This window comes from Rhinopithecus bieti, unplaced genomic scaffold, assembly GCF_001698545.2.
Source record: "Rhinopithecus bieti isolate Rb0 unplaced genomic scaffold, ASM169854v2 scaffold_17653, whole genome shotgun sequence".
Taxonomy (NCBI): Eukaryota; Metazoa; Chordata; class Mammalia; order Primates; family Cercopithecidae; genus Rhinopithecus; species Rhinopithecus bieti.
In genome coordinates this window covers 63,915-81,979 of record NW_016809173.1, presented here as the reverse complement: position 1 = coordinate 81,979, position 18,065 = coordinate 63,915, and the positions used below count along the sequence as shown (strand labels likewise).

The following is an 18,065-nucleotide window of genomic DNA, read 5'->3' as shown; positions in this document are numbered from 1 at the left end:
GGCTTTCAGAAGGGCTGGGTATAATTGAGCAATAAAGTCATTTGGTCTTTGGCTTTTCTTTGTTGGGAGGCTTTTTATTCCTGATCCAGTCTTGTTACTTGCTATTGATCTGTTCAGGTTTTTTATTTCTTTCTGGTTCAGTCTTGGTAGGTTGTATGTGTCCAGGAATTTATCCATTTCCTCTAAGTTTTTAAATTTATTAACATGCAGCCATTAATAGTAGTAGTCTTTTGTGATCCTTTGTATTTCTGTGGTATCAGTTACATGGTCCCCGTTTTTGCTTATTTGGTCTTCTCTCTTTTATTCTTTGTTATTCTATATAACAATTTATTTTATCTTTTCAAAAAGCCTACATTTCATTTTGTTAATTCTTTGTATTGTCTGATAGTCTGTTTTGTTTCTGCTCCGATCTTTGTCATTTCTTTTCTTCTACTAATTTGTGTTTGGTTTGTTCTCACTTTTCCAGTTTCTTGAGGTGCATTGCTATATTGTTTATTTGAAATATTTCTACTTTTTGATGTAGGCATTTACTACTATAAATTTCCCTCTTAGCACTGTTTTTACAGTATACCATAGGTTTTGCTGTGTTGTGCTTTCATTTTCATTTGTTTAAAGAAAGCTTTTTATTTTCTTCATAATTTCTATATTGGCCCAGTGGTTGCTCAGAAACATGTTGCTTAAACATGTTTCAGAAACATGTTTCCCTGTATTTGTACAATTTCCAGAATTTCTGTTGTTATTGATTTCTAGTTTTATTCCATTGTGTTCTGAGAAGATACTTGATATGGTTTCAATTTTTGAAAATTTTTGAGACCTGTTTTGTGGCCTAACTTGTGTTCTGTCCTGGAGAACTTTCGTTGTGTTAGTGAGAGGAATATTTATTCTGCCACCATTGGGTGAAATTTTCTGTAAATGTTAACTCCGTGTAGTATGTAGAGCAGATTAAGTCTGACCTTTCTTTGTTGATTTTCTGTCTAGATGGTCTGCCCAGCGCTAAAACGAGGGTGTTGAAGTTCACAGCTATTATTATATTGGGGTCTCTCTCTTTTGCTATAATAATATTTTCTTTATATAACTGGGTGCTCTTGTGTTGGGTGCATATACAATTACAATGTTATATCTTCCTACTGAATTGATTCTTTTGTCATCTATATTGACCTACTTTGCCCCTTTTTATGTTTTTTAACTTGAAGTCAATTTTTGATATAAGCATAGCTACTCCTTCACACTTTTGGTTTTCATTTGGATGGATTTTTTTTTCATCCCTTCTCTTTTAGTCAATGTGTGTCTTTATAGATGAAATGGGTTTCTTGTACTTGCATCTTGTTTTTTAATACATTCAGCTGTTTTATATCTTTTAATTGATGAATTTAAGCCATTTACTTTTAAGGTTTTTATTAATAGGTGGGGACTTCTGTCATATTGTTAATTATTTTCTGATTGTCTTACATATGCTTTCCTCTTCCTCTTTTGCTGTTTACAATTTAATGATTTTTTTTAATAGTGATAATATTTGACTCCTTTCTCTTTCTCATTTGTATATCTGCTCTACCAGCGAGTTTTATACTGTCATGTGTTTTCATGATGGTAGATATCTTTCTTTCACTTCCAGATATAGGATTACCTTAAACATTTTTTTGTAGGGCTGGTATAATGATGATGAATTCTTTCATTATTTTCTCATCTGAGAAAGAATTTCTTTCCCCTTCATTTTATTTTTGAAGGATAGCTTCTCTGGGTAAAGTATTCTTGGCTGCCAGTTGTTGTTTTTCTCTTTCAGCACTTTGAATACATCACTCCATTCTCTCCAGGCCTCTCTGATAGGGATGCTCTTATATGTGACTTCATGCTTTGTTCTTGCTGTTTGACTTTTGGCAGTTTTACTACAATGTGCCTTGAATAAGACCTTGTTGAACTGCAGCTATTTGGGAATATTTGAGCTTCATGTGTCTGGATGTTTATAACTTGCAAGAGTTGGGAATCTTTCAGCTGTTGTTTTGCTAAATAAGTTTTTGATGCATTTGTTCATCTCTTCTCCTTCTGGAACTCCCAAAATTCAAATTTTAGTTACTGTATAGTTTCCTGTATGCCACCTAGGCTTTCTTTATTTCATTTTATTCTTTTTATTCTGTTTTATTTCTTTTGATTTTGGTCTGAATTATTTCAAAAGCCCTGTCTTTAAGTTCAGGAATTCTTTCTTCTTCTCCTTGATCTAGTCTGTTGTTGAAGCTATTATATTTTTTATTTTATTCATTCAATTATTCCCATCTAGGATTTCTGGTTTTTTTCTTTTTATGGCATCTATTTCTGTTGAATTTCTTATTCAGATAATGACTTGTTTCCCTGATTTCTTTGTGTTGTTTATCTGTGTTCTCTTGTATTTCACTGAGTTTCTCTAATGTCATTCTTTTGAATTCCTTTTTAGACATTTTATAGATTTCCTTTATGTTGGGATCTGTTAGTTGATAATTATGATGTTCCTTTGGAGATGTCATGTTTCTTTGTTTTTCATGTTTCTTGTGTCTTTATGCGATGTCTGTGCATGTGATGAAACAGTCTCTCCTTCCAATTTTATGGACTGGCTTTAGTAGAGAAAGACTTTTTTCTATAGATGTGTCTGTATTGTCGGTTTAGTAAGATGCTGTTGCTTTGATTCTGGTAGGCACAATATTGTAGTCTCTGTATGATTTATCATGCTATAATTAGTGTCATTGATGCCTATGAGTTCCTCAGTGACTTAAGCTGTGATTGTTAGTGGAGGTTTTGGTGATGCTTTGCTGGGAATGGGAATTCTAGGTGGGCTGGTCCCTTGGTACCAGTGGTGCATTGGTGGGCTGGGTGTGGCTAGTCCTTGGGCCCTCAGTGGCATACATGAGCACCAGCAGTGGCAGATATGGGTGGGCCTGTTCTTGGGCCTGTGGGCAGTATGCTCAGGTTCTGGTAGTTGCAGTGGTGGGCCAACTGAGTGGGTCCTTGATCACTCAGACAGCATTTCTGACATGGATGGTGGCCCTAGTGGCAGTTTTCCAACCCTCCGGTCTCTGAACCACATGCCCATGCACTAATGGTGATGGCAGTGGGTTGGGCATGCTGGTTTCTGGGTTCCCTAAGAGGTACATGTGAGTACTGATGGTGGGTAGGGTAGGCCTGTCCTTAATGCCCCTGGATAGTGTGCATATGTTCCAGTGGCAGCAGGCATGGTGAGCCCATACCCAGGCTCCTGGCCAGCACAAGTGGGCAGTGTGGGATGATCTCCAGATTTGTGATAGTGCACGTGGGCACCAGCATTGGTGGCAGCAGGCAAGACAGGTCTCTCAAGCACCATGATGGTGCACCTAGGCCCTGGCTGTGCTGGGTAGGATGGGTCAATCCTCAGGTCCCTGGATAAAGCATTTGGGTGCTAATGGCAGGGGCAGTAGGTGGGACAAGCCTATTCTCAACCCCCAGGAGGGCACATGGGCAGTCTTGAGGTCTCCTGAAGGCAAGTACAGGTACATGGTAGCCCTGCTGCTGGAGAGGGTAGGATTGTTGTCATTAGCAGTGACCCTGGGCAGTCGGCTCTCAGTTTCTGGGGAGGGCATGCTTTGGCTTCCTTTGTCCCAGGGGCAGCTTCCTTAGTGTGCTGCATCATCTATTCCCCAGTGTATAGGACATTGTGTGGACTAAAGTGCCAGGGACCTGGTTGTGCTGCTGGGTCTAGTTGGTATTATGGCAGCATAGCCCTCTGGGTGGACATGAAGGGATGCCAGTGGTGCTCCAGGGATGTAGAAAAGCAGGGGTTTTTGGGCCCCAGGGTAGGATATCATCTTTTGAGAGATAGACACTCAAAATGGCACCATTGCTGTAGTTGCTTGGGTCTCAGGGGGGTTTGTAGGACCCTACATGGAACAATGCCATCCTACGTATTCTAGGCAACTTGCTATACTAGGCTCAGGGCCTGTGAGGGCACAGGGTGTCTTTTGTGGCTAGGATTATATGAGACTGTGGTAGGAATGTGAACCCCTGCAAATCTTTCACTTACCTTTTCCCCACAATAGATAGTTCCTCCTGGCTTTCAGCTGATCTTGCCTGGGCCAACTGCTTCACTTCTCTGTCCCATGCCTCAGAGGTTCTCTGACACTTCCCTGCTGAATTTCAGAGTTATCTGTTAGAAACTCAATTTGACATGTGGCTATCTACTCGCTGTTATGATCCTTGTCTGTCAAAGAGATGAGTACCAGGCTCCTATAGTAAGTATTTTGAATCCTGACCCTGCTCAGTGGTGATTGTTAACCTTGGCTATGCATTAGGTCAGAAGTCATCAACTTTTGACCTGTGAGCCAAATATGGCTGGCTTACCATCAATTTTTGTAAATGAACTTTTATTCCAACACTGCCAAGTTCATTAAATTTATGTGTTGCCCATGACTTCCAAAGTCTAGAAAATTTACTATCTGTCCCTTTACAGAGGTTTTTTTTTTTCTGATCCCTGTATTACACTCATCATGGAGAAGATTTTTTTAAAAAATCATTGCATGTGTTCCACCACAAACAATTAAATTAGAACTTGGACTGGGGTTTTGGAAGTTGGCCGAAGAACCAGTCTTTTTTTGTTTTTGTTTTTTGACATCCCAGATGAATATGATGGGCAAAGTTAAGAAACACTAATAGATAATTTATACCCTTGAGGAATATGTGGTTTGTTCAGGAGAAAGAAACTCATAAAAATTAATAAAAATACAATTGATGCATCTATAATGGAAACATTTACAAAGTCCTGAGGGAGCACTGCATCGGGAGTATTTTAGTTCATTAGGGAAGTTTTTGTAGGAAGGACATTTAAATAGATTCTTGAAGGATGAATCTACCTGTAAACAAGATCCACTGGGATGGTGTCAGGGAGAGAAGGAGTAGCAGTTATAAGTAGACAGAACAGCATATATAAAGGACGACAGGTAAGAAAGAGCAGGTAGGTTAGAAACTATGTGGCCAGAACACTGAGAGGGGAGAAGGAAGTGAGGTCATCAGCTGTGAAATTGGAAAAGTAAAGACCAAACCAGGAAACGTTTTGTAGGTCAGATAACAAGTTTAGAATTTATTATGTTTTCCATGGAATTGAATAGAAAATTGAGTTTCTCTAGGACTCAGGTTTTTCCCTCTATAAAATAAATAGTTAACTCAGATGAATGATAAGAACCCTACAGTTCTAAAATATAGATTCCTAGATTATGTCAATTATTTCTTTTGACATTCTCAGGACTGGGAACATAGTTGGGCTTACACAAATGACATGGCCCCTGTAGTGGTGTGTCACCTATCCATCTCTTATAGTTGATCCATTTCTGTTAACAGTATAAATGAATTCAGTGCTGCTTTGTGGAATCATCAGAAGGATTTGAGAATGCAGACTTCTGGATGGGAAATTCCTTGTCTGACCAATGCTTTAAGGCCCTTAAATACTTGTAAAATGATTTGTATTCTATGCAGAGAGATGCTATTACATGAAGACAGTTTCATTGTGAAAATTCACATTCTTCACAATTAGTAGCAGTGCTTCTTATGGGTTAGCATCCAGAAGTCATTATACATACTCAGAACTTGGTGTGTGAATTACCATGTAAGATCTTCAATATAATATCTTATTTTACCATTTTGTAACTTCTCATCTATATCAGATCTCTATTGTAACTTTATCTGTGTTTATATACTTATTGGGATAGCTGTCTACTTTTATCTCTAATAAGCTCATGCAATTGACTTCATGTCTTTAAGTGAAATTGTTACAATTCTGGTTTATATCGAACACTTTATTTACCTCTTTCAGGGTCTGCTCAACTGTACTGAATAGCTGGTGAATCAAACAATAATATGTGGCAGGCTCTGTGATTGAAGATTGCTGGATACTAAGGCAGCCCAATCTTTGCATTCTGATTCATTTTATCAAGCATAGGCAGATGAATGTGCTGAAAAATTTCAAAAGATATTTAGATGATGCAAGTTAAAACAGACAGACTTCTTCATAACTCCAAGAAGAGCTGTTGGAAAAAAACTCTTGATTTTTGTCATTGGAACATTAAACACTCCTAGCAAAGGAGATATCATGAATGCTTTTTAGAAATGCTATTCATTTAGTAAATATTTTCCCTCTCCCTACCAAAGAAAATAATATAGGAGCTCCAGAATATTACCCACTGTTGACCTCTTTGTCCTGTTTTTCTTCACAGATGTCGATGAGTGTGCTGAAGGGCGCCATTACTGCCGTGAAAATACTATGTGTGTCAACACCCCGGGTTCTTTTATGTGCATCTGCAAAACTGGATACATCAGAATTGATGATTATTCATGTACAGGTAAATGGTGGCTAATCGTGAAATAAAATCTTTTTATGTCTTAAGTTTACTTTTAAAAATTTCTTTGACTCTCATTTTTTTTGATAAGTGTACCATAAATACAACAAAAAATAAGCAAAATCATATCTTCATTTGGCAGTTATTTCTTTATCTATTCTAAAGAAAAAAAACACCTGCTTGCTCTGGATAAACATATACTCCAATTTGGAAGATAAAAGCCCTAGAAAATCAGTGTATGCTACATTTATACTTAGTATGTATGCTCAAAACTTGTATGAAATACTATGGTCAATCTGAGAAACAAGCCCTAAATGATATATGATGATAGATTTTGAATAGAAAATAATAGCATAAATAATGTGATTTTTTTCACATTTTTAGAGTTTAGAGATGTTTAGAGTTCTAAGATATGGGACTATTAAAGATAATTGAGTTTCTTCACACGTCTGAGAAGTACAATTGAGAACTACGTCAAATAAGTTTTCTGTGTTTTTTGTTGTATGAAATACCACTCATTCAGTATCATCCAAAGTCTTGTTAGGGATATTGTGTTAGTAGTGTCTGAAGTTGGTCCTGGCTTGAGGTAATACAGTGTATTCCTTTTATTCTATAGCTTTCTACCTGTAGAATATGAAAAAAAAAAACAAAACAAAACATGGTGCTAGAAGAGTAGCTTGAATACTATAGGATTTGAGGAAATGTGGGTGTGAAACAGAACATTTCTTTCCATCTCTATATTTTTAAATAGAAGAAACAAAATAACATATTTTAGAAAGACAGGTAGAATCATAAAACTGGAGAGCAACCAAAAATGTTATTCTTGTCACCTATTTCTCTACCTCCAACTTTATGATCTTTATCAGATGCAGGTATAAACAAAACCTAGATGTTTTCAGGGAGACTCCATAATCCTCCCTAGTAAAAATATGAATCTATAATAGAAGTATCACTTTGTCTTTGTTTCAGTTGTCCGCTTCTAAGTCTTCATTATAGTGTCCATACTGTCTGCTAATTGATAGCCTTATCACAGGGAAGGATCTTCCTCTAAATTCAAATGTGGTATTTATAAAAACAAAATGATGCCATTCAAAAATAATGAGAAGTGATTTCCCAATTTATGGAAAATAACTGAAGATATCCTGAAGTTAGAAGATATTTAATATAAAAATGCTGACGGATTTACAAATTCCTATCCTTTTTGTCAGTTCATCCTAAACATTTCCAAATTATGGAAACAATTCTCCATTTTTTAGACAAAATTTAAGTACATTGAGTGGAAGAGTATCTTGAAGTAGGACCACAGAGATGCTTTTCAGCATAAAAAGAATATAAAAGAACAAATTATAATAAATAAATGGAAAATATCATTTACTATACTACTGATAATACCAATAAATCTGAATTTCCACTTAATCTTTAACAAGAAAGCTAAGATAAAACTGCTGCATCTTAGAATGCATATATTTCAAGGTGTGCTTATTAAAAATTAGTGCTAACAATTTCAGGGGAGTCCACTGATTCTTTGATATTATAGACTTGAAAACTTTGTGCATTTTACATTTCCTAATGATTCTTTTGTTTTCTTATATTCTTAAAGTAGTGTTAGAAGTTTTAAGTGAAAGGACATGTGACATAGTTTGGCCTACTGTTGAGTAAGGAGTGTTTCTGCAGGGCAGGATATTTTTAAGAGATTCATTTCCGTTCTGAGTCTGTTGGATATAAATCCAAGGAATAGGTTAGCTTTCATACATTTACAGAGACTCTTCTGCCTTGAGCTTCACCTCTCCCAGTGCACTTTCCTTCCAAATAAAATCCTACAAATTAATGTTTGTTTTTGACTACTTGGGAGGAATTTTCCCTTACCATTTTAAAGTATCTAATGATATAAATGAACTATTCCTTTGTAGGAATGTGAAGGGAGTAGAAAATCATTTTAAGAAACGCTATTCAGACTGATTTTTTTGTGCCTAAGGAACAAGAGCCACAAAGCTCAGGATCTGACAGATAAAATGTATTTCTTTAATGAGGCACTAGCATTTTCAACTAACACCATTATTTCTATGCTGTCACTTAAAGAGGAGAAACTTTCTTGCCCTTAAATTTCCACTCTATTATGACTAGGTCTATGAACACAAAACTTGGATTTTTTTTAGAGAGAATATAAGTCGATTTTATTTTTAGTCCAGAGTCAGGTGAATATTGCCAAAACTTTTTTTTTAATGTTAGGTCATAGAGGACCAACACATATTCCAGGTTTCTGTAAAGGAAATACATGTTTACATTTTATGTTCTGGGATTGGTTCCCCCACACTTTGATATTAGGGTCTGTACAAAAGTCTTAAAGAAATTACTCCCCTAATGGGACTCTGCCTTGTGACCAAAGGCTTCTAGCCTGTTCCTTTTTGAGAGCTCCCATTAGATCAGAGTAGGACTTTATCTTATAAAAGATTGAGATTTATTTTTTTCTAAATTTTAGTAATAGACGCCCACATACTTATAGTAGAAGACTTTCCAGAATGAATGTCAAGCCATCACTGCAGAGCCGGTCCCTGATGTTTGTGACCAAGCTCTTGGAATTCCATGTTTGTTTTGCTTCTGTATCCCTGCCCCTCTTTCCTGTTAATGAGCCCCTTGCTAACAGAACAGATACTTCCAGCAGACTCAAAGTTGCTTATCCCATGTGGAAATTAATCATAGACGTTCTAATTTAAAGAAGATTCCAAAAGCAATACACATTACTTAATAATCAAGAGCTTTGATCAATAAGGAAGCCTTTTTCTGCTTTATTTTTTTAACCTAGTAGCTCTGGCATACATATTACATATGCAAGTTGGTCAAATTGCATATTTTTTTCTTTCAGTTTCAGATGATTTGAGTTAGATTTTCCTCACGTTCATAAAATTTTGGAGATGAAAGAATTATTAAAGATAATCAGGTTAAATCCCTTAAGTTTCACAAATGAAGAAACCAAGGCTCAGAGAGATTGCTTTATCCATAAACGTATAGTGAGAAGCAAAGGGGCTGGAATATGAACCTTTTATTATAACTCTTATACTATTCACTGTTTGTCTAATTTGCAACCATACAAAAATAAAGGGAAGTGATTCATATTTTATGTAGAAACACACTATTCAATACATCATGTTCAGTATTTAAACTGCTGTCTTTATAGGTTATTTAAGTTAATCAGCTTCAATTCCAAGAGAAATTTTTACCCTACAGATCATATAATAATGACCCTAAATCAGAAGTTAGTGGAATAAATATGAATCACCATTTTCTGGGCCTCTGACTCTATTCCAAAATTGTGGAAATGACTCATTTGCACCATTTGCACAAATGATGCATTTGTTTTTGCTCTTCTAAACTCATTAATATAATTTTCCTTCCAGTGAAGGTGTTATTATTTTTTCTAATTAATGCTTCATAATTTCTCTCTTTGCATCCTTTCCTGTTCCTATAGAAAAAATACTGGGTATCACAAGAGAAGAGAGAGAGAGAGAGAGAGAGAGAGAGAGAGGAAGAGGAGCAGGAGGGAGAGAGAAGAGATAAAGGAAAGGAAGGGGGAAGGAAGAAGGGAAGGGAGAACAGAGAGAGGGAAATAGAAAAGAGAAAAAAATGGAAGGGAAAAGAGGAAAAGAAATGGAAAAGGGAAGAGAAAAGGGAAGGGAATGGAAGGGAAAACATGAGCCAAGATGCTTGAGGCCCATTCTTCAGGATCTCTGCAAAAGTAACCCATTTTGTTTATGCATAACAAAGTTTCTTGATTACTTATGTGGACTAATGGCTTTTTTGGTTCACTCTCATAAATATTCATTAAATTGGGTAGATCTTCTTGAGTTTTACTGGTAATCTCTTCTTGGAACTGGCCTTGAGTAATGGAAAAAGCATGAAACATCTCTAGAAAAAAAGATGGAATTGTTACCAGTGGCAAATATCTGAGTCACATGTCACTATGTTACTGGTGGAAGATATTCGAGTTACTGGTGGTAAATTCCTACAGTTCTGCAACAACCTCACTGCTTCCTTCCTCAGAAGAAAGAATTCAACTGAGGATTGAGGAGCATAAGGCAGAAAAAGAGACCGAGGCAAATTTCAGAGCAGGAATGAAAGTTTATTAAAAAGTGTTACAGCAAGAAAGAAAATACACTGGAAAGAAGAGTCCCAGATGGGTGACCCAAAGGACAAGTGCTGTGTTTAACCTTGATCCTAGGACTTTATAGGCTGGCCCACCTCCAACGTGTTGCACCCCTTTCCCATGATTTTTGCCATAGGATGGGCTGCCTGCATGTGCAGTGCCCTCCTTGCACTTGTGCAGTGCCGTCCTTGTGCTTGGGCAGTGAGCATGCACAGTGTCTTTAAAAAGTTGTGTGCATGCTCATCTGAGGCTTTCTTCCTTTTTCCAGTGGAATGCCCCTGGAAAATCATACTATGACATTTTGTCTCTCTCTTTTTTTTTTTAATTATACTTTAAGTTCTAGAGTACATGTGCACAACGTGCAGGTTTGTTACACATGTATACATGTGCCATGTTGGTGGGCTGCACCCATTAACTTGTCATTTACACTAGGTATATCTCCTAATGCTATCCCTCCTCCCTCCCCCCACCCCACAACAGGCCCCGTTGTGCGATGTTCCCCTTCCTGTGTCCAGGTGTTCTCATTGTTCAATTCCCACCTATGAGTGAGAAAATGCGGTGTTTGGTTTTCTGTTCTTGCGATAGTTTGCTGAAAATGATGGTTTTCAGCTGCATCTATGTACCTACAAAGGACGCAAACTCATCCTTTCTTATGGCTGCATAGTATTCCATCATGTATATGTGCCACATTTTCTTAATCCAGTCTGTCATTGATGGACATTTGGGTTGGTTCCAAGTCTTTGCTATTGTGAATAGTGCCGCATTAAACATACGTGTGCATGTATCTTTATAGCATCATGACTTATAATCCTTTGGGTATATACCCAGTAATGGGATGGCTGGGTCAAATGGTATTTCTAGTTCTATATCCTTGAGGAATTGCCACATTGTCTTCCACAATGACTGAACTAGTTTACAGTCCCACCAACAGTGTAAAAGTGTTCCTATTTCTCCACATCCTCTCCAGCACCTGTTGTTTCCTGACATTTTAATGATAGTCATTCTAACTGGTGTGAGATGGTATCTCATTGTGGTTTTGATTTGCATCTCTCTGATGGCCAGTGATGATGAGCATTTTTTCATGTGTCTGTTGGCTGCATAAATGTCTTTTTTTGAGAAGTGTCTGTTCATATCCTTTGCCCACTTTTTGATGGGGTTGTTTGTTTTTCTTCCTTGTAAATTTGTTTGAGTTCTTTGTAGGTTCTGGGTATTTGCCCTTTGTCAGATGAGTAGATTGCAAAAATTTTCTCCCATTCTGTAGGTTGCGTGTTCACTCTGATGGTAGTTTCTTTTTCTGTGCAGAAGCTCGTTAGTTTAATTATATCCCATTGTCAATTTTGGCTTTTGTTGCCATTGCTTTTGGTGTTTTAGACATGAAGTCCTTNAATTCTGTGAAGAAAGTCATTGGTAGCTTAATAGGGATGGCATTGAATCTATAAATTACCTTGGGCAGTATGGCCATTTTCACAATATTGATTCTTCTTATCCATGAGCATGGAATGTTCTTCCATTTATTTGTGTCCTCTTTTATTTCATTGAGCAGTGGTTTGTACTTCTCCTTGAAGAGGTCCTTCACATCCCTTGTAAGCTGGATTCCTAGGTACTTTATTCTCTTTGAAGCTATTGTGAATGGGAGTTCACTCATGATTTGGCTCTCTGTTTATTATTGGTGTATAAGAATGTTAGTGACTTTTGCACATTGATTTTGTATCCTGAGAGTTTGCTGAAGTTGCTTATCAGCTGAAGGAGATTTGGGGCTGAGACAATGGGGTTTTCTAAATATACAATCATGTCATCTGCAAACAGGAACAATTTGACTTCCTCTTTTCCTAATTGAATACCCTTTATTTCTTTCTCTTGCCTGATTGCCCTGGCCAGAACTTCCAATACTATGTTGAATAGGAGTGGTGAGAGAGGGCATCCCTGTCTTGTGCCAGTTTTCAAACGAAATGCTTCCAGCTTTTACCCATTCAGTATGATATTCGCTGTGGGTTTCATTTTGTCTCTTAATGTACATGCCGGGGAAGTTGCTTCTCCCTGGCATCTGCATTCAGTTAACCCTTTAGTGAGACACATGTGGACCCTCAGAAAATGGCCTTTCCCTGGTGCTGGCTGCCTCACTTTTACAGAGGCAATGTGATAATTGCCAAACCATCACCTAACATTCCCAGTGAGTGGAGGAGAACCCTCTCCTACCCCACTCATTCCTGTCTAACTACCTGTAACAGAATCAAGCATTTTGGGTAAAGATCTGAATGAAGAGACACTCATTTCAGATCTTCCTCACATTTCTCTCTGCTCTCTACTGCAATGAAAAAGGAATTCTGATTCTTCTTTTGTGTTGATAGGAGAATGGGAAGGATGGATGGGTAGAAGGGATGGAAAATTCTGTTGTCCCAGCCTAGGAATTAAATTGATCCTTTAGGGTAGTGGTTGTCAACTGTGCATTCCCACTTGACAAAGGATACTTGAAAATATCTGGAGATGTTTTTGGTTATCACAACTATGTGGTAAGGGATTACTACTGGGATCTGGTAGGTAGATGCTAGGGATGCAACTAAGCATCCTGTAATATTAGTAGACTAGCTATCTGCTTAAGGAAATGTTTTATTTCCTTGGGACCCCTTCAATGGGAATTTTTCTCTGGTTACCTTTCAGATGACTGACTAATCTTCATCCCTTACAAGATATCTGGCACAGGACAGCTAGTTCCCCACCCTCCAAAAAGATTTACGTGGCCCAAAATGTCAATAGTCCCATGGTTGGGAAATCCTGCTTTAGAGTCACCCAATTAAAATTGTAAGATGCATATTTTCATTTGAACTTTCCCTGTTCCCCTTTGAATTTCCTTTAGGCCCTGTATAGGGATACCTTCTCTTACTTCTTGTGTTCCCCAGTGTCCTTTTATGGTCGTTTGGCCACAAAAAGGACCCCGTTTTAAGTCCCACTCACCACTAAGTTCTTCTGTCTTCTTTGTTCTATCAAAACCCAGATTTTAGCTTAACATAGGTGAGTGATTCTCCAATGATAAAATTACAGGCCTCAGCAGAGGCAGCAGAGAAAATTCCTTAGGGCCCCTCAAATGACACTATCGTGATGCATGCTCCATATACTTTCTACTGATTTTGACTGCTTCTATTATCCCGGGGCCTTTTGATGCTGGCTTTGGTGCATGTCACATATCATAGGAGGTTTATAAAGTGTCTAAGCACAAGGAGTTCTACTAGATACTTGAGTTTTTGTTGAAAAAAAGAAAATAAAAAAAGAGAGAGACTCCTCTGGTGTTCCTCAAGGAGTTTCACTTCTGCAAGTACTTAATTTTTTATAGCATTGAATGTGCCTAGTGCTTATATTTTATTATCTTTTTGTGGTCAATTCTTTTTCTCTAACATGGTTGATGTTGAATTTTTTTAAAAAAGTTATCACTAATGACCAGTGATGATAGGCTTCTTTTGAGATGTTTGTTGGCCACATGAATGTCTTCTGTTGAGAAGTATCTGTTCATATCCTTCGCCCACTTTTTGATGGAGTTTTTTTTTTTTTTTACTGTAAATTCGTTTAAGTTCCTTGTAGATTCTAGATATTAGCCCTTTGTCAGATGGATAGATTGCATAAATTTTCTCCCATTCTGTAGGTTGCCTGTTCACTTTGATGATAGTTTCTTTTGCTGTGCAGAAGCTCTTTAGTTTAGTTAGATCCCATTTGTCAATTTTGGCTTTTGTTGCCATTGCTTTTGGTGTTTTAGTCATGAAGCCTTTGCCCATGCCTATGTCCTGAATGGTATTGCCTAGGTTTTCTTCTAGGTTTTTTATGATTTTAGGTCTTATGTTTAAGTCTTTAATCCATCTTATTTTTTGTATCAGGTGTAAGGAAGGGATCCAGTTTCAGTTTTCTGCATATGGCTNTTTGCTGTGCAGAAGCTCTTTAGTTTAGTTAGATCCCATTTGTCAATTTTGGCTTTTGTTGCCATTGCTTTTGGTGTTTTAGTCATGAAGCCTTTGCCCATGCCTATGTCCTGAATGGTATTGCCTAGGTTTTCTTCTAGGTTTTTTATGATTTTAGGTCTTATGTTTAAGTCTTTAATCCATCTTATTTTTTGTATCAGGTGTAAGGAAGGGATCCAGTTTCAGTTTTCTGCATATGGCTAGCCAGTTTTCCCAAAACCATTTATTAAATAAGGAATCTTTTCCCCATTGCTTGTTTTGTCAGGTTTGTCAAAGACCAGATGGTTATAGATGTGTGGTGTTACTTCTGAGGCCTCTGTTCTGTTCCATTGGTCTATATATCTGTTTTGGTACCAGTATCATGCTGTTTTGGTTACTGTAGCCTTGTAGTGTAGTTTGAAATCAGGTAGTGTGATGCCTCCAACTTTGTTCTTTTTGCTTAGAATTGTCTTGGCTATGTGGGCTCTTTTTTGGTTCCGTATGAAATTTAAGCTAGTTTTTTCTAATTCTGTGAAGAAAGTCAAAGGTAGCTTGGTGGAGATAGCATTGAATCTATAAATTACTTTGGGCAGTATGGCCATTTTCACGATATTGATTCTTCCTATCCATCAGCATGGAATGTTTTTGCATTTGTTGTGTCCTCTCTTATTTCCTTAAGCAGTGGTTTATAGTTTTCCTTGAAGAGATACTTCACATCCCTTGTGAGTTGTATTCCTAGGTATTTTATTCTCTTTGTAGCAATTGTAAATGGGAATTCACTCATGATTTGGCTCTCTGTTTGTCTATTTTTGGTATATAGGAATGCTTTTGATTTTTGCACATTGATTTTGTATCCTGAGACTTTGCTGAAGTTCCTTATTAGCTTAAAAGAGATGTTGGGCTGAGACAATGATGAGATACCATCTCACACCAGTTAGAATGGTGATCACTAAAAAGTCATGAAACAATAGATGCTGGAGAGGATCTGGAGAAATAGGAATGCTTTTACACTGTTGGTGGGAGTATAAATTAATTCATCCATTGTGGAAGACAGTGCAGCGATTCCTCAAGGATCTAGAACCAGAAATACAATTTGACCCAGAAATCCCATTACTGGGTATATACCCAAAGGATTATAAATCATTCTACTATAAAGACACATGCACATGTATGTTTATTGCAACACTATTCACAATAGCGAAGACTTGGAACCAACCCAAATACCCATCAGTGATAGACTGGGTAAAGAAAATGTGGTACATATACACCATGGAACACTATGCGGCCATAAAAATGGATGAGTTCCTGTCCTTTGCAGGGACATGGATGAAGCTGGAAACCATCATTTGCAGCAAACTAACACAGGAACAAAAAACCAAACTCTGCATATTCTCATTCATAAGTGGGTATTGAACAATGAGAAAACATAGACACAGGGAGGGGAACATCACACACCAGAGCCTGTTGGGGGTGGCGGGATAGGGGAGGGATAGCATTAGGAGAAATACTTAATGTAGATGACGGGTTGATGGGTACAGCAAACCACCATGGCACATGTATACCTATATAACAACCTGCACATTCTGCACATGTATCTGAGAACTTGAAGTATAATTTAAAAAAAAAGAATTTCAGCCAGGCATGGTGGCTCACACCTGTAATCCCAGTACTTTGGGAGGCTGAGGTGGGCAGATCATGAGGTCAAGAGATTGAGACCATCCTAGCTAAAACAGTGAAACCCCATCTCTACTAAAAATACAGAAAATTAGCTCAGCTCCTCAGGAGGTTGAGGCAGGAGAGTGGTGCGAACCTGGGAGGCAGAGGTTGCAATGAGCGATCACCCCACTGCACTCCAGCTTGGGTGACAGAGTGAGACTCCGTCTGAAGAAAAAAAAAAGAGAATTTCAAATAATCTTTTAAATGTGGTGTCATAAGACAATGTGTGAAGAAGCCTCAGTTAATGGTAGTGGAATAAATGGCTGGTAATTTGAGGAAAAATTCAGTTTTGACTCATACCTCACATACCACATAGATGCATGCACACCTACACACATGCACATGCACACACACACACACACACACACGCTGTCTCTTTTCTTTCTCTCTCCAGTGAAATATTAAAAGAGTTAAATATTTTTATTTAAAGAAGTTATCACTAGTGTCCTGTTTGTCAGTCTTGTTTAATTTGCTAATTACGGAGAAAGAGTGGTGAATTTTATGATGATATTTTCTTCACTTTTCCTCATCACTATTGATTTTCTAGCCTTAAAAGAGTCTTGGATACTATTGTTAGGTGCAAAAGGTTGCAGAAAAGAATTTACTGCAACTAAAGCAAAGATTTTAAGTCAGTCGTAACCCATGCATGCCCCTTTCTCAAACACTGCTCTGTGTTTTTAAATTATTTCAAATAATGCTAGAGGGGTAATTTGTTTGATGGATTTAAAGAAACCATATTTTGAAAAGGCAGGAATACTACTGTTTTTATTCTAACTTCTTCTGCAAACATTTATATTGAAGCAAAAAGTTATTGTACAGATAAACAATACCTTCATGTCAGCTATTTAAAAATAGCTTTCAATGGATTTATCAAAATCACAAGTACAGAACAAAACAGATAATTTATTGTGTGTGCATGCACCATAATAATTGCTGGTATATAAATAGTAAAGGAAGTCAGAATACTGGGGACAATGACAGAGTAGATAGGGCCACAAGAAGCACAGATTCAGGAGGATGATGACAAAGAACTGGAAGTGGAAATATGCATATTGCATATCAGCTTTCACAAAAGCATGAAACAAAGTTGTTTTAGTTGTAAAGTGCTTTGTACACTTTCCCTCTAGTAAAATGCTTACTGCAAAAGAAATGTTTAATGGGGGCGGAGCAAGATGGACGAATAGGAAGAGCTCCAGTCTCCAACTACCAGTGCGAGCGACACAGGAGACCGGTGATTTCTGCATTTTCAACTGAGGTACTGGGGTCATCTCACTGGGGACTGCCGGACAACTGGTGCTGGTCAGCTGCTGCAGCCCGACCAGCAAGAGCTGAAGCAGGGCGAGGCATCGCCTCACCTGGGAAGCGCAAGGGGGAAGGGAATCCCTTTTCCTATCCAGGGGAACTGAGACACACAACACCTGGAAAATCGGGTAACTCCCACCCCAATACTGCGCTTAAAGCAAACGGGCACACCAGGAGAATATATCCCACACCTGGCCGGGAGGGTCCCATGCCCACGGAGCCTCCCTCATTGCTAACACAGCAGTCTGTGATCTAACCGAAACAGCAGCAGTGAGGCTGGGGGAGGGGCATCTGCCATTGCTGAGGGTTAAGTACCTAAACAAAGCCCTGGGAAGATCGAACTGGGTGGAGCTCACAGCAGCTCACGGAAACCTGCCTGTATCTGTAGACTCCACCTCTGGGGACAGGGCACAGATAAAAAACAACAACAAAAAAGCAGCAGAACCTCTGCAGACGCAAACGACTCTGTCTGACAGCTTTGAAGAGATCAGTGGATCTCCCAACACGGAGGTTGAGATCTGAGAAGGGACAGACTGCCTGCTCAAGTGGGTCCCTGACCCCTGAGTAGCCTAACTGGGAGACATCCCCCACTAGGGGCAGTCTGACACCCCACACCTCACAGGGTGGAGTACACCCCTGAGAGGAAGCTTCCAAAGG

At 38.2% G+C, this 18,065-nt stretch overlaps 1 protein-coding gene across 1 annotated transcript in view; it reads left to right on the top strand.

The window, feature by feature from the left end:
• The window catches only part of LOC108539850 (protein kinase C-binding protein NELL2-like), a gene marked incomplete at its 3' end in the record, with an annotated part of 294,591 nt that overhangs the window by 217,161 nt on the left and 59,365 nt on the right, over positions 1-18,065 (top strand). Inside the window, exon 14 of the mRNA XM_017888791.1 lies at positions 6,204-6,329. Within this exon, the coding sequence (XP_017744280.1) occupies positions 6,204-6,329 (126 nt within the window). The remainder of the gene's footprint in view (positions 1-6,203; positions 6,330-18,065) is intronic.